This window comes from Myripristis murdjan, chromosome 18 (genome assembly GCF_902150065.1).
Source record: "Myripristis murdjan chromosome 18, fMyrMur1.1, whole genome shotgun sequence".
Classification (NCBI taxonomy): Eukaryota; Metazoa; Chordata; class Actinopteri; order Holocentriformes; family Holocentridae; genus Myripristis; species Myripristis murdjan.
In genome coordinates, this window is record NC_043997.1 from 7,234,877 (window position 1) to 7,258,399 (window position 23,523).

At 40.6% G+C, this 23,523-nt stretch overlaps 1 protein-coding gene across 5 annotated transcripts in view; it reads right to left on the reverse strand.

Annotated features, from left to right (window-relative positions):
• Positions 1–1,323: 1,323 nt before the first annotated feature.
• Positions 1,324–23,523, reverse strand: part of phka1a (phosphorylase kinase, alpha 1a (muscle)) — a 31,096-nt gene continuing 8,896 nt past the window's right edge. The window contains exons 7-34 of one of the 5 annotated variants that reach the window (XM_030076189.1): positions 21,258–21,356; positions 20,492–20,638; positions 20,300–20,353; positions 18,707–18,829; positions 18,420–18,515; positions 17,934–18,041; positions 17,419–17,497; positions 17,119–17,253; positions 16,661–16,770; positions 15,929–16,073; positions 15,380–15,458; positions 15,134–15,201; positions 12,333–12,494; positions 12,079–12,173; positions 11,706–11,851; positions 10,986–11,139; positions 10,128–10,286; positions 9,876–10,005; positions 8,964–9,065; positions 8,461–8,576; positions 7,362–7,397; positions 6,740–6,775; positions 5,743–5,772; positions 5,101–5,145; positions 4,274–4,432; positions 4,078–4,131; positions 3,785–3,985; positions 1,324–3,117 (exon numbers count right to left, since the gene is read on the reverse strand). In XM_030076189.1, coding sequence (XP_029932049.1) covers positions 2,944–3,117; positions 3,785–3,985; positions 4,078–4,131; positions 4,274–4,432; positions 5,101–5,145; positions 5,743–5,772; positions 6,740–6,775; positions 7,362–7,397; positions 8,461–8,576; positions 8,964–9,065; positions 9,876–10,005; positions 10,128–10,286; positions 10,986–11,139; positions 11,706–11,851; positions 12,079–12,173; positions 12,333–12,494; positions 15,134–15,201; positions 15,380–15,458; positions 15,929–16,073; positions 16,661–16,770; positions 17,119–17,253; positions 17,419–17,497; positions 17,934–18,041; positions 18,420–18,515; positions 18,707–18,829; positions 20,300–20,353; positions 20,492–20,638; positions 21,258–21,356 — 3,042 coding nt within the window. In that variant the 3' untranslated portion in view covers positions 1,324–2,943. Of the gene's footprint in view, positions 3,118–3,784; positions 3,986–4,077; positions 4,132–4,273; positions 4,433–5,100; positions 5,146–5,383; positions 5,416–5,742; positions 5,773–6,739; positions 6,776–7,361; positions 7,398–7,933; positions 7,970–8,460; positions 8,577–8,963; positions 9,066–9,875; positions 10,006–10,127; positions 10,287–10,985; positions 11,140–11,705; positions 11,852–12,078; positions 12,174–12,332; positions 12,495–15,004; positions 15,202–15,379; positions 15,459–15,928; positions 16,074–16,660; positions 16,771–17,118; positions 17,254–17,418; positions 17,498–17,933; positions 18,042–18,419; positions 18,516–18,706; positions 18,830–20,299; positions 20,354–20,491; positions 20,639–21,257; positions 21,357–23,523 lie in introns of all 5 variants that reach the window. The other 4 variants (XM_030076186.1, XM_030076187.1, XM_030076191.1 and 1 more) reach the window with 4 other exon arrangements.

Sequence of the window (23,523 nt, forward strand, 5' to 3'; positions counted from 1 at the left end):
CTGATTAGATTCCAAGACTTTTCCTGTCTGGAATACTTTTTAAATTCCAGGACACCAGAAATTTCAAGACCCAGGTCCCAGGTGAAAGATTTGAGGACTGTTTCTGTCGCTGCATGAACACACCACTTAAATTCTGCCTAATCCATTCCTGATTCTTCCTCTTGCCTTGGAAAAACATATTTTCATTTAATGTCATCATACTACAAGAATCAACACATGTATAGATTAAATTTCAACCAAGAAAAGTTTCAGGATCCACGTGGAAAACTAGAGCAGATATTTGATACTGGATTTTGACAAACAGTAATGGTAATAGATAAAAGGAAAGATTTTGGATAAAAAAAAAAAAAATAGGACTTGAGTACACTGACACAAAATATGTGTTCATGATTGTCGGTAAATATTCTGCAAGACAGATCCCATTTCAGGGAAATAGTCAATAAAATATATTATTTTGGATACTCTACTTTGTCGATAGTAGCGAGCACAAAGGTCAGAAAAATACAAGAGGACAGAATTCAATAAGCTGAAGCCCTCACCATGATATGAAATGTAAAACAATGAATGTACAGTTTATGAAGGTAATGCCTTTAATGTCACTGTAATCTTAGCCTTTATCATATAGTTTCATAAACGTGTCATACTCTGGTTAAAACATATAAAATTATGAAAATATTGTAGAAGGCCCCATAATGTGTTACAGTAAGTTGACCCCATACTGATTCTGTGAACATGCAGCGCCACCAGCTGGACACCACAAGTTTAGCAACAGAAAAAGGCTTTGATCTGTTCAACTGCACTTTCAAGGGATTTTTTTCATAAAGAATTTACATGAAATTTAGACAGAAACTGATTGAACTTATGAAGTACTGACATAAACGAGGTGGGTAAAACAATGCAAACACAGCACCAGACAAAATAAATCAGATACAAAGGCAGCGTCTTATTTGAACTTCATATTTGAGTTTAATGCCACTCAACAGCAATTATAAATGTGTTTTCACCGTAAAATGAGGCAACTGTGGTAAGACGCACACACAGGATCCACAAACAGGCCCGGATTAGACCACAGACACCCAGCTGAGAAGATTTTTGTTGATAAACCACGGCTTAGGTTGATATTTAATCTCATGATATCTAGAATATCACCTGGTCCCCAGTTTAGAAACCACTGACCTGATCTAAGGCATCTGTTTGAACACCGGACATTAAAATAACTGGCATGAAATGAGGCTTAAAGGCATCATCAACCCTGAAATCCAACTCTGTTCATTCAGCAGATATCAGATGATGTTCAACAAGTCCAGAAAAATAACGCTCAAAAACAATATGTCATTCTTTTTTTATTATTTATTACAGAATTAGTTTCAACAGCAAAAAAAACACTTCGCTCAATGGATAATGTAAGTAAATAACACAGGATTTGCTTTTCTGTTTTTTCAAACTCGCTGGCAGGAGTGTGGAGCTAACATTTCAGACATCACGAATTGTCACCCTAAATGCCGCTTCTGTGACATTAAACCACAAAAAACATTTTACACACTGATGAATTATACTAAATTTGTTCCCCATATGTTCTGTTTCTCTCCACAATGTAGACGGCGTGTTAGCATTTCATTAAAACACATACAGTACGGCAAACAGTTACAGGTAAAATGTGTCCACAAAAAACAAAAAGTAAAACAAAATAATGTGAGTGAGTGCAGACATGAAGGCAGTAGTTTGGGCCGTGATTCTAAGATCAAGTGTCTTTCTCTAATAATCATAATAAAGTAAACAACCGTCATGTAAATTAAGGCATTTCCCTTCTTAGGAGGATGAAAATCCAAATTGCACGTATTAAACTGAATTATAAATGAGAAACTTGTGCGATTTAAACCTTGTGCCGCATTCAGTGGCGATAACCGTGCAAACTATCTGCCATCATATACTCCAAAATCCTAAATATCAAACAAATTAATGTGATAAAAGTAAAAAAAAATAGCTTTAATTACTAGTCAGGTTTGTGCTCTTTATGCATAGTTAAACTGCTTTTCTGAAGTCACACACACACACACACACACACACACACACACACACACACACACACACACACACACACACAAATAAGGACGTTAGGGCATGTTAAGGCATTCGTGGTTAAAAAAACAAATCTCACAAAAAAAAAAAAAAAACTAGAAACATTTAATACCTCACATTTTAGCAAAACAACTCCGTAATTATTGTTAAATTATAATGATTAATAGAATCAACTATTTTATGCATCATACAGCATTTAGGATTGCAGGTAAGCCACGATCTTATGCAGCACTGATGAATGAGTAGCATATCTGTGGTAATAAATTAGCATAAATTAGTGACACTATTTTTTTTTTTTTTTTTTTTTTAATTTCTTATTCGTTAGTTTCCGGTCAAGCTGCAAAGTTAACGACTGTTCTGTCTTTGAGAACAAACGTCTGCATATGTCTTTTTTTTTTTTTTCAAGTTACAGACAAACATAAGGCTGCTGTGAAGATTTATATTGTGTTTGTCAACTGATTCAAGTTCATTCTTCAGAATTATAAATCGAGAGCGTGTCACAGGGAAAAAAGGACAGAAACAGGGTAAAAGTTGTTTACGTTATGAGGAAATGATGGACGATCAAGGCTCTGTCATTATTTTAAGCTACAATATGCAACTTTTCATCTTGAACGGTGTTAGCCCCGCCCCCCTCAGCTAGTCTACACCTGTCACTCACCTTGATGAGCTTATGACACACTCTTACTGGGTGTAACATATTGTGTTATTGTTATTTGAAAAGTTGCATGTTGCAGCTCGGTGCAGGCGTGTTTCCTAACGTTTCCTGTGAAAACAGTCTGACCTGTGAGGAGGGAACTGTCCAAACACTGAAGCTGCAAGGATTTCTATCTTCCGGTGGGCGAAGGGGAAGAGCTCCCTCTGGTCTCACTGCAGGGCGCAGGAGCCGCTGGGCAGGAAGTCCTGCACGTACACGGCCACAGCTTTGGTGAGGTAGGTCATGCTCCCGAAGCGGCCACTGGGGGCGCTGTCGTACAGCAGCCGGCACACCCCGGTGGACGGGTCCCGCTCCAGGATGTGCTCCTCCGCTCCCAGGTCCCTCTGCAGGAACAGAGGCATGGCAGTAAGTAAGTAAGTAAGTAAGTAAGTAGCTAAGTAGGTAAGAAAGTCAGTAAGTTGGATAGTGATAAAATAAGTGAGTAAGTAAGTCAGTGATTAGGTAAGTAAGTATGTGAGTGGGTAGGTAAGCAGGAGTTAAGTAGGTAAGTAAGGAAGTGAGAAAGTAAGGAGGTATGTTGAGTGAGTGAGTAACTAAGTAAGTGAGAAAGTAAGTAAATGTGTCAATAAGTCAGTAATTAGGTAAGTATGCAAGCAAGTAAGTAATTAGGTATGTGAGTAAGTGAGTGAGTGAGTAATTAGATAAGTGAATAAGTATGCATGCGAGTAAGTAATTAGGTATGTGAGTAAGTGAGTGAGTAATTAGATAAGTGAATAAGTATGCAAGTGAGTGAGTAATTAGGTATGTGAGTATAAGTGAGTGAGTAAGTGGGTAAGTAAGTAGGTGAGTGAGTAAGTCAGTAATTAGGCGAGTAAGTATGCAAATGAGTATGCTAATTAAGTAAGGCTGTAAGTATGTAAATAAGTACATAAGTAAGTCAGTGAGTAAGTAAGTAAGTCAGAAGGTAAGTAAGTGAGTAAGGCAGGCAGAGGTGAAAACCCCCTCCTCCGATCCTCAGTGCTGCAGATCCAGCTGTGGTGTGTGTCTCACCTGATCCTTGTAGAACATGTCGTTGGCGAGCTGGACGATCTTCTCCACGTGGATGATGGAGCCGATGCTCTGGATGTCGACGTCGGCCAGCATGGTGAGCACCAGGATGGCCTCCACCAGCAGCTGCCTGTACTCGGGCTGCGGGACGCGGTTCAGCACCGTCTCCACGTGGACGGAGAATTTAATCTCTCCCGGGGTCATCTGCAGGACGAGGGGGGAAAAAGAACTCTGTCTAACTGAAGTTCATGATTTTATTATACAGTATACAGACATCAGTGAGGTGGGCCTCTCACCTCTCTGGTGGTTGAAGACGGCAGGACAAACCCCTCGATGGACAGACCGTGACACTGGAAAGAAACATTTGTATAGTCAAAACTTTAGTTGATATTTTAAAAGCATTTTCCAGAATTACTGTCAGTGTAATTTCAATTTAATGTGTGTGTATGTTTGTGTGTGTGTGTGTGTGTGTGTGTGCGTGTGTGGACTCACCTTCTGCAGTATTCTCCAGACCTTCTGGTAGAATCCGACAGGGACTCGGTTCAGCGCTCCGTCAAGTCGCCTCCTGCGCAGCCATTGGCCGTGTCTGGTATCCTTGGCAACCGGGCTCTCCGGAATATCCAGAGATTCAATGGACGGAAGCCTGTACCTCTGGACGGTCACATGACACACACACACACACACACACACACACACACACACACGCGCACACACACACACACACACACACATTAACATTACGTTAACGCAGTCATGTGCTTCAACATAATTTTGAGAAAACATAAAATAAAGGTAACAGAAACCAAATTATGATCCTCACCACCGACCCAAACCTTCTTAATCTTCACTATATCACTGTCAAATTAACAGTGATATCTTAGTATAATTATTGGAAACTGATAAGACACCAGCTGAGATGATCAATAGCCTCTATCTCACACCTGTGGTATTTTTAGAGCCACATTTTCTAAAACAGAAAGACAAATTAAGGCTTTTCTCTTAAATCCAGTTGCTTCATGTTGCAAAGAGGTTTTTTTTTTTTTGGTTTTCTGCTGTTGAGGATCAACATGGAGGAATGAGGAGTATTTCCCAGCAGCCATTCACTCCTCTGAGACTGAAAGCTTTGGCTCTGTTTGCTTTGGAACAACAGCGCCCTCCTCCTGTGTTTTTCCGTAAAGCAACAACAGCAGATTTCCTGACAAAATTCCTGACAATGACTAGTTGATGTTAAATGCTCCCTGTAGCATCTGTGAATTAAAACAAACACAGGCCAAACAAATGTGTTACAAATATGTGATTTTTGGTTCAAAGATCCTTACCCCGGATTCGATGGTTTCTATATCCAGTGAGTGAGTGGTTAAGCTCTGAGAAGAAGAAAAAGAAAAAAAAGGGAGGAGAGAGAAAAAGAAAGAGACAAAAATAAAAACACAAAATCAGGCAAAGAATAACGGAGCGAGATGGATGGATCTGGAATTGGTGACAATATGTTAAAAAATCCCAACAGCAGCCAAACACAAATCACCAGACACCTTTGTGAAAAGCCACCCTGAAAGCCAGTGGATTCCACTTCCTGTCAAACTGTGAAAACTTGGAGGAGTAAACCCTCTTCTTGTCAGATAAACTCTTTGATTAAGCTACTGTTGTGTGACAAGACGTTTGGTAAGAAATGTTTGCTTTCACTGCAGAAGAGAGGTTACATTCACTTCAAAAATATATTGTTGTGTGCCAGTGATTTAGGATTAATATTGGAAACTAAAATTGCAACTCTAAATTTTAATTTTAATTAACCCCTACTAGATGATCTCAAAATTGCCAGCCACCACAGGTAGTAAAATTTGCATCTTCAATTACCACATCTACTGTGCAGTAAGTACAGTGTTTGATGACGTTGATGTGAATTAATGCAGTGAATTAACAGGCAGAGAACCACGTTTAAACATCAACATGATCGTCATCATCACCTTACGATGGGCAGTCAGAGAATGGTCGAGCTGAAACAGAAAAAAACAAACAAACAAACAGCAAATCCACATTACAAGGACTTTCCATTCACAACCTAAACCTGCTCATGACTAAATGAGACGGAGCGTGTTCGCTGATCCCACTCAGGAAATGTGTGTAAATGATGAAGCACAGAGGTTTTTGGGTGAAGTGGCACCAGTGAAAGTTATTCATCACCAGAAGCAGCAGCAACAGAGGGAGGAACAAGTGTTTCATAATTATAGAGATGATCAATGCGCTGCAGAATAGTAAAAAAATAAAAAATAAAAAAATCGATGACTATGAGGAGAATCATTCAGTTTTTCTCAGCTGCTTAAGCACAGCGTGCCTTTTGGGCTGCAGCAGCTCCCGTGGCTCAGGTGAGCATTGTAGATTCAGAATTAATAACAAAAAGAAGCAACAGGTAGTGTTATCAACTAGCATTTAGAAGCACAGGAACAAAATGAAGCAAAGGCTGAGGAGCAACAAGGACACGTATTGGTAAACAGCCCAAACGAGCTCTGCAGTAATGAAGACATGCCGAAGCTGCTGATGAGGCTCCGTGCCCGAGCTGGAGACCGGAACGAATGGATTTGTACCAAAAACCGAGATAAGACAAGTAAACATTTCTTTTCTCCGCCTTTCAACCCAGCAATATCTGTCTCACCCTAACCGATGGCTTCTGATGATAAATTTTGGTTTGTGTGAAATTTTGCCGTGTGAAATCAAACCGAGCCAAATGAACAATGCAAAAAAGTACCTGAACCACAACAAACAGACTCCAGGTGTGAAAAACGTCATAAATATCTGTCATGGCTTTCAGCCCTTCATTGTAAAGTTCACACAATTCCCTCCAATAATTAAGGCAATCATCCTCTTGTAATTGGGAACCAAACTCATTCAGTTGATTTCCATCTGATCGATAACATCCCACTGCAAACTTATATTTCATTATGTTATCCTGGTCCACAGCCTTACCTTGGTCGGGTCTGTCAGAGACAGCCTGTGCTCCATCTACAACAGAAGCAAACAGCCCGACAGTTACAAGGACTGTCATCAAATCTGCACATGTGGCTGTTAAGAGTTCATCAATCAAGACCAAAGAGTATCAGTGTGAAAAAAGAGAAAACAGAGTGTATCACTGTATGTCTTTTGCATTATGACTGATTATGTGTATTTCAATGTGCACTGCAATCAACCAAACAGAGCTCTCAATTTGTTAATACATGTTTTTGCGATTTAAACATTGCATGTACAAAGTTATTAAAACATTTTGAAAGACAATATAGTATGCTGACTCTTATTTCTCTTTTTTACATTCATGCTCCCCAGAGGATGGACCCTGTCAACTTTGGTGACCTCATGACCTTTTCTCTAGCGCCACCCTAAGGCCAAAGTGTACAAACCCCCAATACTCTCAGTACCTGCATGACACCAGGGCCTGTGCTTGTTTTCTACAGCCACCAGCCAAACCTGCATCCCCTCTGACTTTGATGATTTGAATTAACACAGTGAACTGACGACTTAAGTAAATTCCTTATTACAAAGAAAACACTAACCCTGTCATAGTTAATATAACTCTATTACTCTTTATCATCACCTTAATAGGATCCGTCAGTGACGACCTGTGCTCCATCTGCAATAAAGAAATTTCAAGTTAAACATAATTATAAACTAGCCTGCTGTGTTTACCAGATGTTCCCTTACAGCCAAACTGATCTTTTCGTGCAACAGAAATTTCCAATCAAGTGATCACAATTTAGATCACCTCTCAATGCTGACCTTTATCATGAGCAAAAACAAAAAGGATTACGATAATTAACACCAAATAAATCCATAAAACAGGTGATGTGTAACACTGACAATGTTTCAACATTACAACAATACAAGGTGAATTAACTCGACATGCGATCACAGGTAATCAGCCTGGTCATCGTCTGATTGATCACATGCATAAATTACAATTAACAGTGCCAATAAGGCCCCAGCTGTTACTAGTGATAACAAAATACTGAGCTATTTTCTATCATAGGCCTCCACTTTAAATTGTTTTTCCACCATGACTCAGTTCATTTCCATTTTTTCCACCAATACTTTTTCCATTAGCCAGGCCAATTAATGCCTAATATGACTCATCATCACCATCATCATGATCATCATCATCATCATCACCTTACTCGGATCCGTCAGAGACAATCTGTGTTCCAGCTGCGAAAAAAAGTCATTTTCAACAAAAACTGTGAGATATGAATCATAATTTCTTCTTCCTCCTCCTCTTCCTCATTGTCATCACAAACATTTATTGGCTTAACCCGTTCACTTTGCTTTTCTCCGTCCTGTAACTTAGTTTAAACTTGCTTTTCATTGTTGTTGTTTTCTTCCACTGCTCTGAGATTTGCTTTAAACCAAGAATTTATTTGTGTTGTTCTTTATTAGGATTTCTCTTAGCCCGCCAAGAAATTTATCCAAGTCCTTTATTGTAAACAAACAAAGCTGTAATAAAAATGTACAAATGCTCATATATATTTTCACTAAACACTTCATGGACAAAGCCATTGTAAAACAAAACATGAAGCATAGAATAATAGAAATCGCAATATTAAATAATACAATGTGCAAACAAACATTTGCATACAAACATTCACTCTCATCATGTTATTTGCTCACACACACACACACACATACAGAGACTTCCCTACCATCTTCATGTCGCTCTTCAGCTTGCTGATGCCGGCTCTCTCGCTCTTGGTTGCTCCCACGTTGCCGAGGTGATGGATGGAGATGGCAGGACTGACGCCGGTGTCGCCTTCTCGCGCTGGAGACGACAAACATAGAAAAACAACATTATGGACAAACAGAGGCAAACGCAGCACCAGACACCGCACTTACACAGCATTTTTAAAGGAGACTTCAGCTGAGCTAAAGAAAAGAAAAATAAAAGCCACACTTTTGAGGAGTGAGTGAAAGAAGCAAGATCTGAGAATGAAACAATGATTAATTCAATCATTCAGTAACTTGGAGTTAAAGTTAGAAATTGAACAAAATTAGGCAAAGACATAAAACAGCACAGAAACAGCAGAGGATGTAAGCAGTGTACAAAAGAAACAGACAGAAGGTGATTGGTTGCTGTGTGTGAGACGCAGCGTGTGATTGGCTGAGTGTGAGACACATGAAACAGAGAGAGCGTGATTGGCCGACTGACCGCTGCGCTGCACTCCGAACTCTTTCCCGCTGAGGATGTGATGGAGGAGGTTCTTCAGTTCAGACGGACTCATACTCATCAGACTCTCTGTGGCCTCCTCTCCTGCACGTGCGCAAACACGCAAACACACACACACACACACACACACACACACACGCACACACACAGATCAGAGTGCGACAGAGTGAAAAGCCGGCCTGTTCTTTGTTTTGGTTTTTACTTTATTTCTGCTTTCTTTATCCCCTGGCCTCTATATTTAGACTTGAAAACAAATCTCTCTGCGTTACATCCAACCTTATTTTTCCATTTCCTTCCTTTTTCCTTTCTTTGCTGCCTCCATACTAATGAGCCTCATCTAGAAATCTAGGAAAATATAGTTGATTTTGGACCCACTGTGAAATCAAACTTGGAAACACTTGGAAAAATTTGATGCTTTATTTGCAAACCTGTAAACAGTTTGGGAGAAGGCTGAGACAGAACAACAGGCGCAAATATAATTTGCTTTGTGTTTGGTATTTGCTGCCAATTTCAAAGGAGATTCAGCTGATTGTGGTAAGTAGTAGTAGTAATTTTGAATTTTGAACTTGGGGTGAAACAGCCCTTTGATATTTGAGTACAGGAGTGGAAAAGTCATACATTTTCACTGGTTCTGGAAGCATAATGATAGTTTAATTTAAATTACTTCATATACAAGCATACAAATTTCACTGTAAGTTGGAGTCTAAGTGATTCCACACAGTCAGCTGGAAATTTTACTGCAAATACTCAAATGACATGCAACTGTGTTTTAAAATTTGACAAAAAAAATGACAGAAACCTCACAGTGATCTCCAAATTTAATACCACGTCATACACAGCCTTTCTTTCCTTCTTTCCTTCTATCTTTCCATCCTTCCTTCCCTCCCTTCTCACCTGAGCAGTTGAGTGACTGGGCGAGCTCGGTGGCCATGACCTGGATGATGAGGCCGACGCGGAGCCTGAACATCTCGCTGAACAGGCTGGGCTGAGTCCTCATGCTCATGGCCAGGAACACCATGATCTCCTGATGGATGGAGGAGGAGGAGGAGAAGGATGAAGGGAGGAAAATCAAGACAAACAGATGGTGTTTTCGTTGTTGTGTCTCTGAGTCGTGGGCAGGTGTGTGTGCGGCACAGAGCGGCCCACCTGAGTGAGAATGGCCACCGTTAAGTTGCCTTCGCTGGCTTCGTCTATCAGTGCTACCAGCTGGTCTGGAGGTACGGGAGCGGTGATGGTTTTCTCTCGGGGTTCAGGAGGGAGACCCACTGTCAGGTGCTTCTGGTGCGACAGCAAATCAGAGCAGGCCTAGCGAAAGACGTCAGCCAATGAGAAGATGTCTGGAAATATCAGCTCCAACAGGATTCAATTATTTTGTGATTAAGATTTTTTTTGGGGGGCAGAACATGAACGCATCACAGGAAACTGAATGCAGCAAGGAAAAGTACACAGGCTGTGGAAAAATGCAGATGAGTCCCTATTAACTGCACTTGCTACTGACCATCACTAGATGTCACTAAACATCTATGTTTTTTGATGAAGCGTTCCTTTAGCACTTAAGTCTGAATATGAAACAGTTACACATTAAACATTAACATTAAACAGATACACATCAGGAATGTAGTTTTTTCCTTGTCAAAACTACAGTTAAAATTTGCACTGAAGGGTCTTTGTTTCACTGAGTTCTTGTTACTGCAATGTGGATGTGTCATTTTAGTCTTGTACAGTCTCCTGGATCTGTTACTACAGGGTTGTGCAAAAATAAATCCTGTTTTCATAAAGAAGAATATTCCTCCGTGGTCCCAGGCCTATCTGCCCACCAAATTTCATTGGAATATTTACTGGATTTTGAGATGTAAGACTGACAAAAAATACAAGGCGAAAACACAACAAGCCAGACGTTGTTTGAACCTTTATTCTCAGATTTCATAGGTTACTGTCTGAATATATTCATACATTTGTTTGTGTTTTTGTGTGTTAGTGTGTGTGTGTGTGTGTTCCACGTACCCAATCCAGCTCCTCCATTTTCTTCCTCAGCATGCCAGAGATCATCCTGATGAGTCCCCAGTGTTTGAGTTCCCCTGCCTTCTCGTAAAGCTCGGTCAACAGCGAACGCACCGTGGAGCCTTTACCGTGCAAACGAGTGTCCCAGTCCATACCCCTGCATTAGAGAAACACACACACACACACACACACACGCACACACACGCACACACGCACACACACACACACACACAGGTTCTTATGAGAACTGAAGAGCCAAGGTACGTAGGTGAAGCATTTATGTTGTCCTCTTAAATTGTAGCTCTTAAACTTGGTTGGCTGTTTTGGTTCTCTTAAACAATTTCTCGTCAATTTACTGATCACTGACTTTGATATACTGATTTTACAAGATTTTACAGATTTGTTGGCCAGAGCAAAATTTGTTTCATATTTCTTGTCTGCTTAATTTTATTATAGAATGCAGGCACTTTGCTTTAATTTCTCTGAAGGAAGACATCCATCTCAGCAATGGAGTACCTCAAGGCTTCATCCTGGGTCCTCCTTTGTTTTGTATGTACATGCTCCTATCTGGTCATATCTGAACTGCAGACATTATATTACTTGCATTTCCTACATTATTGATCCAGTTTAGACTGTATTTTTGGGTTTTGGGTCTCCTATGCCTTGTAAACAACAAACAAAACACAAACAACCACTTTAAGGAAAGCATTAAAAATGCCTGACTTGTCCTTGAAGAGGATGTAGAGAATATCAGCCTGGTCTTGGAGATTCTGTGTGTCTTTTAGCAGCTGAACCAAAGCATTGTAGTCTATAGCTCCACTGGCATCTCTTGGAATGGTGCACTCTGTTGTTACCAACACCTGGGCAGCCTGGAGGAGAGAGAAAAATGTGCATGGAGAGATGGAAGAAGAAAGGAAGAGTTAGTGCATTGTACACTGACGTACCACTGGTTTCACGTGTTTGTAGCTCCTGACAGATAATAATAAAAACAATGGATGCGGGATGACATAAAGGCAGAACAGGAAAAGGCACAGAGAGGAATTTAAGAGACAATAGTAAAAAACACTAAAAGAGATCAAGATTCAAAGACACCCACCTGGCTCTCTTGTGCCGCAGAACTATCTGAGAAGTTCAGGTTGAGGGAAGGCTGAGGAGAGCGAAACAGTTTGTTCGGCAGGTACATGTTGACATCTGGACAAAGAGACAAAGTGTAAAAGAGAGAGAGATGTGCTACTATCATTCGACATTCCTGTCCCCATTTCATTGCCGCAGTTGTAGCTGGGAACTTAATATACAACACTGAAGTATCAGCAATAACGCTGGAATAATAGTGTTTATGAATCTACCCACTGTGCACATTGAGGTCCTGAGCCTTGTTCTTGAAAGAGACCATCTCCCTGGTTTTGGCGGCGACGGCCCTGAACTTGCCCAGCCCCCTCGTCTGGGGCTGGATTCTCTTGGGGGCAGAGTGGGCCAAGAGGTGGTCCAGGTACTGGGCGAGGTCATCAGCCTCTGCAGAGGGACGGAGGGATTGAGGGGAAACAGGACAAAAAAAGAGGAATGAGGGAATGTGAGATGCCAAGAGAAGAAAAGAGACAGAGGAAGGAGGGAAAGACAAGAGGAGAGGGACTGAGGCAGAGATTGCAGAAAAAGAGCAAAGGTTTATCAATTTTACAGTGAGATTTTCAAACTTCATAATCCTATACATATATGTAATGAGTTTCTACTCACCTTCATTTAGGATTTTGATGGGTCCTTAAAACGTCTGAATACCCTAACCCGCAAGATGGCAATATATTTGAAACAAAATCTAAATGTGTGTGTTCTTACAGGCCAAATTTACAGTTTGTTACCTGCACTTGCTTTGGTCGTTGCAATGTGTGCAGAATGGTCAGCAGAACTCACTAACTTCCAACTTTTTGTCCAACTTTTCTCACAGCTTGGTTCACCACCGACAAATACAGTACCGCCTGCAGCTAGTCAAGGTCACATTTCTATATCCTTTGACTCGTGTGTTTTTCACTGTTTACATTATGTGTTTTGACTCCTTGCATAACTATCTCATATATATCACATTAAGTATAAAGACGCTACCGCAGAAGCCTCGGTTCGAAACCAAGCCCAGGCCCTTTGCTGCATATCGTTCACTCCCTCTCCCCTGCCCTTCCTGTCTTATTTTACTGTCACTATCAAATAAAGTGATTTTGTTTATCGTATACTGCCACCTTCAAACTAACTTAGCTACAGAAAACAAAGACTTGAAATCTATTAAATACAGTCGTGTTTTTGGAAGCTTCATTTTGCTCCAGTTACCCAGTGGTATAGATTCAATGCAATTATTGATCTCAGTCAAGGCAGGCATGGAAAGTAAGAAGGAAAATGAAATAACACAAATGCCATGAATAGTGCACCAGAGGATGTGAATGAGAAAAGTAGTTATGTCAGTTTTAACTTCTGATTTATTACACTGCAACGTGTCCCTAAACATTTAATTTTTTGTTGCCCTTTTCCATAAATTGCAAGAACATTCATTAGATATGTTGAATATGAAATCTTAAGAGTGGTTTCACTATCTTTTTGCTTCTTTATTCTGGATGTTCTTGAATCACTTTCCAAGTAGCCTTTATAATTAAATTTGTCTTTCTAAAACCATTAGGTACCCTGTTCACAGCAATGCCGTCTCATTTCCCCTCAACAAAACATTCGCAAAATGTTAATATTTGGATTATCTGTAGTTGCTGATGTGACCACATGCATTCAAAGGCACAGCTGTCTGACATGCCCTTTGAAAACCTTGTCATGAATGCTGAATGTGGTGAGCCGTGCTTATAAGACAAGCAACAAAATCTTTACAAACTTGACAATGAAAGTTAGTTTTCAGCATCATTCCATGCCGACCAAAAGCCAAAGCCTCTAGCAAATCATCCAAGGAGCAACAGGAAGTACAGGAAGGCAGAGAGAGGATGGGGAGGGGTCAAAGGTCAGTGATGGAAGTGGTAAAAAAGATGAAAGAGATTATGTGGTAACAATCTGCCCCTGTCCCCTATGTGTTATTTTCTTAAGGTCTTCATAGGCTGACAGAGACGGGTCATATAGTTCAGGAAATTCTGACAAAGCTTTATCTTCTCCGTCTTCCATTCAAAGACAATGTGTGGAACTCAGAGCCAAAACTGAAGACAGTTTGCAAAACCAGTCTGAACGATGGCATCGTGGCCATCATTCTGATTTGCATATTAGTTCACTTTTCCCACGCTTCTTGCCTGGTTTGCGCTACCTCCTTTAACAAAATACTGTGTACACCTATTTACATGCTGGAAACTGTCAGAGAATGGAGGCAAACCACCAGCACATCTGAATAATGATGTTAAAGTTAATAAGATTAGCATGATGAAATATGAGATTTTTTATATATTATATTGAAAAACTCATGAATCTCACATTTCATTTGATGTTTCGACAGCTCAGTGCTCTAGATGTGAGCAAAGCTCGGCTATTATATGTTATGCTCACTGTGTTATAAATGTTAGGGTGAATCAAGTCTTCAATGTAATGTTTTTTTTATTTTTTCAGATGAAGCACAAATGTGTGAAGAAGGTGAAAGCTGCGTGGTTCCAGGTTAGTCTTTACCTTTACCTTGTCTTTATTTTACAACATGACCACAAATGGTTAAACTGCAAAGAATGTCCATCTTAAAAAGTCATGCTGATCTCATATTGACTATTAAAATACTGTTTTTTTATATGAAAATAAATGAAAACTGACAGAGCAGTGAACTCATTTCACTTGTGTCAAGATAGTGGCACTCAATCTGAGAAAATTCTTAGAAGAGTGAAAAGAAGAAATTCAATTAATGTCTATCAGAGATAATATTTTCTGTTAACTTCAGTCTGTTGAAAAACTGTCAGGTTTAACAACGAATTAGAAGCTGAAATAATGAAGACGGACATTTTTACAGTCTGTCTAAGGCGTGTGTCTGGTGTTACCATTCCTAACCCTCTGTCGTCCCTCCGTCTCTTCCTTACCGTCATCGTGTCGTAACTCATACACGCTCCTCTTGGCATAACATCTGCCGTCGTCACTCTCATCATCATCATCATCATCATCATCATCATACTCGTCGTCGTGCCGGCCCATGCTGCCTGAACCCTTACCATCCAGGAAGCTGAGGTGAGCGAAACAGGAAGTGGTCAGGAACTCCGACAGCTTCCCTGTCTGGATCCTGGAGAGGAAGCCGAGGAAGAGGAGGAGGAGAATAGATCATTGGGAGAGGTTTTTAGGAGGTTTTATTTGTTTGTTTCTTATTGAGTTGTGTTCAGTTATTTACTACACAGTGACAAAACAACTGTGATACATAAAACTGTTAAAATACCCTTTGGAGAAAGAAAAAAACAACTTGCCTTGCTCCTCCAAAGTATCCGTCCTGCAGCTTCTTCAGAGTGGCCAGGACAGCAGGGTCCAGGTCAGAGTGGTCCTCAGCTGCAAAACACACACACACACACACACACACACACACACACACACACACACACACACACACACACACACACACACACACAATATGAAAATTACACAGACACACAAACACATACACATTTCATGTGTGTAATGTAAGTATATGTGTGTCAATAAACTTTGATTTTGAAAAAATGAAAAATTTTGCTAAATTTGCTAAATGGAGAACCTGCTAAAAAAAATTTAGTTTAATTTTAATCCAGTTTAATTTTTTAATTATGAAGACTTCATTCATTCATTGTATTGAAAACAATGTATCTGCAGGTTTTAGAAAGTCAAATTATAAGACTTTCAAGACAAAAAAAGAAAAGGAAAGAAAAAGAAACAATATTTTCCTGCTTACACCTACTTAACTGGCCTTCACTTCGGTGTCTGTGTGTCTGTGTGTCTGTGTGTGTGTGTGTGTGTGTGTGTGTGCGTGTGCGCTCTCTCACTCAGCATAGTCTGTGAAATGGGGAAGGTGACAGTGGGCCGTCCGGTCATCCTCCATCTGGATGAGAGGTAGGACAGGTCTGTCCTGAGCATCTCCACGATCATTTTGTTGTCTAGAGCCAAGTAGAACTGCTGGTGGTCGATGAACTGGAGGAGGAGGAGGAGGAGGAGGAGGAGGCAGGTGAGGGAAGGTGAGAAAAAGACTCCATTTTGCTTGGATTAAGTCAAAGGGGTCTTTTGTAGGGCATGCTGGAGCTGTGGCCAGCTTGAAGCCTGCACAACTTGCTAACATAAATCAGTTTGCTGGAAGGTAAATAACTGGGATGTGGAAAACGGTGTGTTTGCACTGCCTTCCAACGTTGCAATGTAAATCAAATAATTTAAAAACATCATGTTAAACTGTGTTCCAACAACTGTCTGTTCCAAAATCTGTTTCTTGTTCTGTTAACTGGAAAAGATACAGTGCATACTTTATAAAAATGTAACTAAAAGACCTTTTCTGGATCTTAAACAGCCGCTCTTCAGTTTTGGAGCAGATATAAACCACCAAGCAGCACTTATTATTATCATTATTATTATTATTATTATTATTATTGTGACTAGTTGTAGCTGTACTTTTACAACAGGAACTTTTGGAATGCAGGATTTTGACTTTGATTGCAGTATTTCTCCATTATGGTGTTGAAACCTTTTCCTTTGCAGATTTTGTTTTTGTAAATCTCATAGTTATTAACCTGAGGTGTGAAAGAGAAGATGGTGTTTCTGATGATGTAGAACTTGGAGGTTCCCAGCACTCCCACCCTCCTGTAGGGCCGACCAGTGAGACCCAGGCGCTGGTTACGACCTGAGGGAGAGGAGGAGAGGAGGAAGGTGAGAGGAGGCACAGAGGGACGGAGCATTTGTACAGATACTAACCTCACACAGGCTGCATTTTCATTTGGAAATTATCCTAAGGAGGAGTTTTTTTTCCCAAATTCTTTTGTTTTTGAATAATATCCTGCTGTTTTTCAGTAAAAAACACAAAACTGCCATTTTAATTCAAGGACTAAATCAGTCTTTTGTGGTTTGGAAAGTGTAATGAGGCCTGTCACTGTAAAAATAATGTGTTTTTTCTTGATTCCTGAAAAACATTTCAGCGGTACCACGTTTTCACCCAGCAGCAGCTACGTGTGCAACATCCATCAGGGTTTACCGAGCCGTGCGTAGATGTGGCTGAGGACCCGTGAGGGCTGGACGTGGATGGGATGGATGTCGGCCACAGTCTCCACCTCGATGCCGTTCTTCAGTAACAGCTCCTTGATCTCCTCGTTTTCTGCCAGGACGGACACTGCGGGCAGGAGAGAGGAGCTGATGAACACACACATGCACAAACACGCAATCTGCGACCATATTCTAAAGATAAATTACCAGAATAACTGGTTTCAGGGAGATTTTTCAAAACTGCTCTGGGTCAGATGCCAGAAACTCCTCGTTAACGTTCCTGAGAGCTCACCTTGTACGACGACATCAGGTTTGGGGATGGTGGAGAAGCGTCGGTTCAGAGGGTCGATCTCTCCAGGGGCCAGGAAACCCTGTAGCACGCGAAAGAGCTTCCATGTTTAATGTCTCAAAATCCACACCAAAACTTTATATTGTTGGTTAAGAGACCAACATCTGCTAGCCTAAGGCCTGGTCACATCTGCAAGTTGTATCATGAAAGAGTTTCCTATTTGGCAGCGAAACAGGGCAAGATGCAGTGAAGACTTCAGATTGCTTCCTTAGTCTGACCAGCAACCAAAAAAAACTCAAGTATTAATGTGATAAAGATATGAACAGAGAAAAGTCTTAGCATCTTAGTGAAGGTGGAATCAGACAATGTTTGGTGTTTTTACTTGAAAAAATGACTTAAGTGTTTTATCTTTTACTAAAATTATAATCAATTTTCTGTGGATCAACTAACTGCTTAATCAAGTAATCCTTATAACGCCTTATAAACGACATGCTAGCTGAAGGTACACCGTCCCTCACCTCTGCCAGGAGGTTTCCGAGTATGTACAGAGACTGTCCCCATTTCAGAGGGCATTTCCCCAGAGGGATCCTCTCCACAGAGTGGGGGTTCATATACTCCTCATCCACCTGGCCACACACACACACACACACACACACACACACACACACACACACACACATACAAACAGAGCAAACCACACAGGAAGTGAAGTGTTTTATGTTTCTGGTGGCAGCGACAGAGTTTTATTTGAGATAAACAGAAAATGAACTGGTAAAATTGTATGAAATAACTGAAAAACTCCAGTACCCAGCAGTCAAGTGATGTGAAGCTGCAATATAACTTAATTTGAGCAAACAAGGCTAATCTATATGGTGTCAATTAGTGGAGACAGAAGTCTTCTCTATAGAACAGGCGTATTTCTGCATGAAAATGTTACCCAGTGCAGCTTAAAAAGAGAAAACAGAATTAAAGAAACATTAAATGATCATTGCTGTTATTACTACCTTCTCTGGTGGGACGCTGTAGAGCTCTGGCACCAGTCGTACCCCATCTTTCTGTTTGATCAAGATGCCTTCCAGAGCCTCCTGGTACTCCTGCACCTGGACGATCAAAAGTTCACACTGATTATTAGAAGGGTAGTTATCCACAGAGGACGACATGTAACAGATACTGGAAAAGGATGAGAAGATATGTGGACATTGAATGATTTTTTTTTTCCTTTTTTGGGCTGTTATCTGACTTGGAAATACACACACACACACACACACACACACACACACTCACTCAGTACCTGCTCAGGACTGTTGATGAAGATGCCGTCCAGTATGAGGTAGGTCCAGAACAGAGGCCACTCACACTCGATGTTCTCAAACAGCTTCAGCTCAGCAGACTCGTAGTACAGACGGTTTGGGTCCTGGAGGAACAGAGAGAGAGAAAAACAAACATGTTTCCTGTGTGCAAGACACTCCAACCAAGAACATTCAACAACTCTGACAGAGAACAATAAGCTGACTTTGGAAGTAAATTAAAAGTTGATTAAAATGAGATAATTATACCTGTGCATACACTTGACATGTAAATGAATACCACTGGCATTACATGGGCACACCAGCACTTTATCATAACATCTATGTTATATTTTATTGATCCCCAAGGGAAATTTTGTTTTCTCAGCCATCCTGCTGCCCACAATAAGGGTCCTTCTCCATGTCATATGGAAAATTCCCTCACTTTTCTGATATTAGTATTGAATTTTCATGATTTATATTAACATAGTATGAGGTTTTTGTTTTCCTTTACCATAACAGCAAGCCCACTTCAGAGATGGAGGTTCGTATTAAAGTTTACTACTCTGTTTTATTCTGCAGCAGAGGTGAACATAACATGAACACAATGGAAAAAACATATTACTTCGGGGGATAACTAGCTACTGATTTTTTAAAATTGAGGTAGACAAAATTCCATGACATTCCATGATTTGTCCAAGGGATTTATCTTTTCAGAAAAGCCATGACTCTGAGGAAACCTGCTTAAAAAAAAAAAAATCACCCAAGCTGAACGTAGTGCTGAGTGAAGTCATACCACAGTAACACTACAGTTTGTCCTGAATAAGAAAGTGCACTAGTCATTTTCCACAATCCATTTCCCACATTGCCTTTGGTCTTTTTTTTTTTTAAACCACACTCATCTACTGCTGGAGCAACAGGGCTTTTAAGTGCCTTGCTCAGGGGCACCTCAGCAGAACAACAGTGTTTTTCATTCACCTTCCCTGTATGGCAGCTTAGGAAAAAAACCTGCTGAAGTGTTCCTCACATGACAATTCCAAAATTAAATTGCCCTCGGTTTAGTCACAATTTAAAATTTCCACTTGTGCCACATTGGACTGAGCCCACTCTGCAGTCAAGGAGAAAAGGTGCACACCATTTGCCACAGTCCATTAACCAAACGGCCTGCAGCAAGTTCCCGTTACGTAAGAGCTAAGCAATGCTGGCACGACGACGCCCTGCCACAACAACAAGTGCAGGCACTCTGAGCGGCAGAAGCTCAGACCTCTGCTCGGCCGCTACACAAAACAAAAAGAGGAAGACGGCTGAATGAGAAAGAGAAATAAATACGTTTCACACAAGGGAATCACATGGGCCCCTTTGCAAATTCTCTGAATGGCCAGTCAGTACATACGCCTCGGCACTTGAAAGCTGTACAGCCTTTCTGCTGCATTAAATATAAACACACAAGACAATGCAACAAGCAGGCCACAGATAATGTTATTAGAGACCATCTTTTGCTTTAGAATCAAATTGTTTATCTGATGCACTCAAACACAGAAAAAAAAAAAAAAAAAAACAGAAACCAGAGACAATATCCATTGTTATACGTTGTTCACCTCTTTAGGGGTTTTGTGTCCGTCTCTGAGAAACCTGCAGCAGCCGTATCGACCCTGGACAGAGACACAGAGAAGAACAGACGCTACAATTAAACTAATGTCCGCCACAGAAAGGAGGGGTGGTACACTTTATTCTACTCTGTTCTGTTTTCTGTTCTATTTGATTCTGTTCTACACCGCGACTCTGCTCACCTGGAGTTTAGAAATGATATCCTCCTTGGTGATGTTGACTAAGTTCATGTCGTCCACAGCGAAGGCGGGGTAGGAGATGATGGCCAGCACTCCTGCGTCCACCTCTTTAGACATGGACGCCCTGGGCAACATGGACGTCAAGATGGACTGATGAGGGAGGAAGAGGGAAAAAAACAAGAGATGAGCTGTGGCTATATGATGCTCACAAAAAAAAAAAAAACAACAACAACATATTAATAGTTTGACAGTGCCTCAGGTTTGGTCAGTATGAATACAATGGCTTTTTTTTTTTTTTTTTTTAGTTTAGACATGTAATTTGACCAAATAATCTCCCTGATTAAAAAAATGCAGTGTAAGACTTGCAAGTTGCACAAGTCAGTATCACAATTTTGATTTTATTTCATGACTGACTGCACTGCTGTGGGATAAACTGGTGTCATACTGTAGCAAACGAGCTCCAGTGTTTATTTATTTATTTATTTACTGGTTTATTTAATAGGGACAATGCATATTCATGAACATTTGTGTGAAAGATACACCCATGTAAATATGCCAGAATTAGTAAAAACAACTACCTTTCCTCTGTAGTCCCTAGGCAGGTGACATGAAGACTAAAATAGAGACTAACATAGAGACACACTAAGTGACCAAAATGCTTTCATGCAGGATGCAGAGTTGTCAGTGTGTTGTACGTCCTTGGTTGCATGCCTGCCTTGGTGTCATTATGTGTGTGTGTGTGTGTGTGTGTGGCTGAATGTGTGTTCACCTGGCAGTGCTGTATATCGTCAGCCAGGGCGTGCACCACAGAGCTGGGTCCTCCTTTGGCCCCAAACAGGTTGAGGTCGTCCAGAGCCTCCAGAGCCGCCTGAAGGACAGACCACAGGGGTGAGGTGATGCACATAAACACTGGACACCAGTATAGCAGAATATCACGGCACTGTCCTGTGGAGGTTAGCACAGCACAGTAGAGTATAGCCGGGAATAACATAGAATAGTACAGCGCAATGTAATAGAGAGTAGCACATTATAATATAGTATAGTATTATACAGTGCAGTAGTATAGTATATTATAGCATAGTATAGCATAGCAGAGAACAGTAATATAAATTATAGTATAGCACATTATAGTTTATAATAACATAGCATAGTACTGTTTAGTATAGTATAGTGCAGTACAGTAGAGTATAGTGCAGTGTTGTGTAATGCTGACTATTTTTAGTGAGGTTCAATGCAGTATAATGTAAGAGCAAAGCAGAGTAAAGCCTGCTACAGTAAAATACAGAAGAGTAAAGTGCAGTATAGTATATTATAGTGTAGTACAGCATACTACTTTAGCATAGTATAGTTTAGTATGGTATAATGTGTTGTGTGTTAAGGTAAAGGAGGGTAAAGTATAGTGTATAGTGTAATGTAGTATTGTATAGCACGGTACAAAATAGTAGAGAATAGTATAGTATTGTATATTACAGTACTGCATAGCATAGGATTGTATAGTATAGTGTAGTGCGGTGTAGTATGGTGGAGATTAGTGTAAGACATGTAAGGTAAGAGTAAGTTTGGGCTTGGTAAAATACAGCATCCCGCTCTGCTGTGCTGTCACTGGCTGTGTCGGTTGTTGTTGATGTGATGACGCTCGACTGTGGATGTTTACTGTTGTATTTATCTCTTTTACCGTATTATATTTTTGTAACTGTGGGCGGGTTGACTGTAGAAATGAATTGCCCTTCTGGGACTAAGTAAGTATTCTGAATCTGAATCTGAATCTGAGAGCACAGTGCAGTATACTACATTAAGGGCCACTATAGTGTGGTGTAGTATGGTCTAGTATGGTGTAGTAAAGTATAGTGTATTTCAATATGGTGAAGTATAGTGCAATACACTTCAGTACAGTAGAATACAGATATAATCTAGTCTAGTACAGTATACTGTAGAATAGTACAGCGTAGTATATTTTAATACAGTACACTAAAGTATAAAAAAGTCCTTATAGTATAGTATAGTATAGTATAGTATAGTATAGTATAGTGTAGTATAGTGACTTCATTCACAGGTTGGGCTCCGTTTTCATGCTGTGCTGCTCTTATTAACAGTGATAACACACTGATTAATGGAGCGAGGAGAGTCCCGCTGTGATGTCTGTTTCCATTAAGTCTTAAATTAACCTGAGTGTGTGAGTGTGTATGTGTGTGTGTGTGTGTGTGTGTGTGTGTTTACTGGCTGAGTACTACAAGTACTGTGTTATTTCTGAGTGGGAAGCCATTCTTGGAAAGCTTCAGAGAACCTGATACCTCCTGTACCGGAACGAGCAAGGGCAAGACTGGGTCAGGAACAGTATGCGTGTGTGTGTGTGTGTGTGTGCGTGAGGAGAGAGCGAGAGAGAGAGAGACAGAGAGAGAGAGAGGTGGACAGCAGACGGACTGTCAAAGTAAGAGTGTATGAGTGAGTTAGATACAGAGAGTCTGTCTATCAGTGTGTGTGTGTGTGTGTGTGTGGTTCCAGAGGCAGCACATTAAACACTTCATAAATAAATCATGAACAGCAGCAGCGTTACCACCTGTTTGATCTCTCTCTACTTTCCAACCGAGTCTCTCTAGTAGAAGAAAACATGCCACACATGCTGTACACAAGCTGTTGGCGGCGGCCATAAATAGTGTGTGTGTGTGTGTGTGTGTGTGTGTGTGTGTGTGTGTGTGTGTACTCCATAGGCAGAATGAATGTTATGGATGTATTACAAGTCGGTCATGTGGTTTTTATGGTCACAGTGGTGGTGTGAAAACCTTGACTGTACTTTATGTTTCTCATGCTTTAGGATTATGTGATTTCATGGTGTTTTATAAGAGAAGCTCCTGCTAATTGTGCAAAACCCAAACAAACTCTCACCATCTTTGCCACAGGTTTTTTTTTTTTTTTTTTTTTACCTTTGTCTGGCTCTGCCCCCCAGTCAGTTTCACTGTCTGGGTAAAATAAAGGTCAGTGTAAAGGCCTCCTGAGTGTCTGGAGACATTCTGCGCCGCCTGTGATTTTTATGGCCC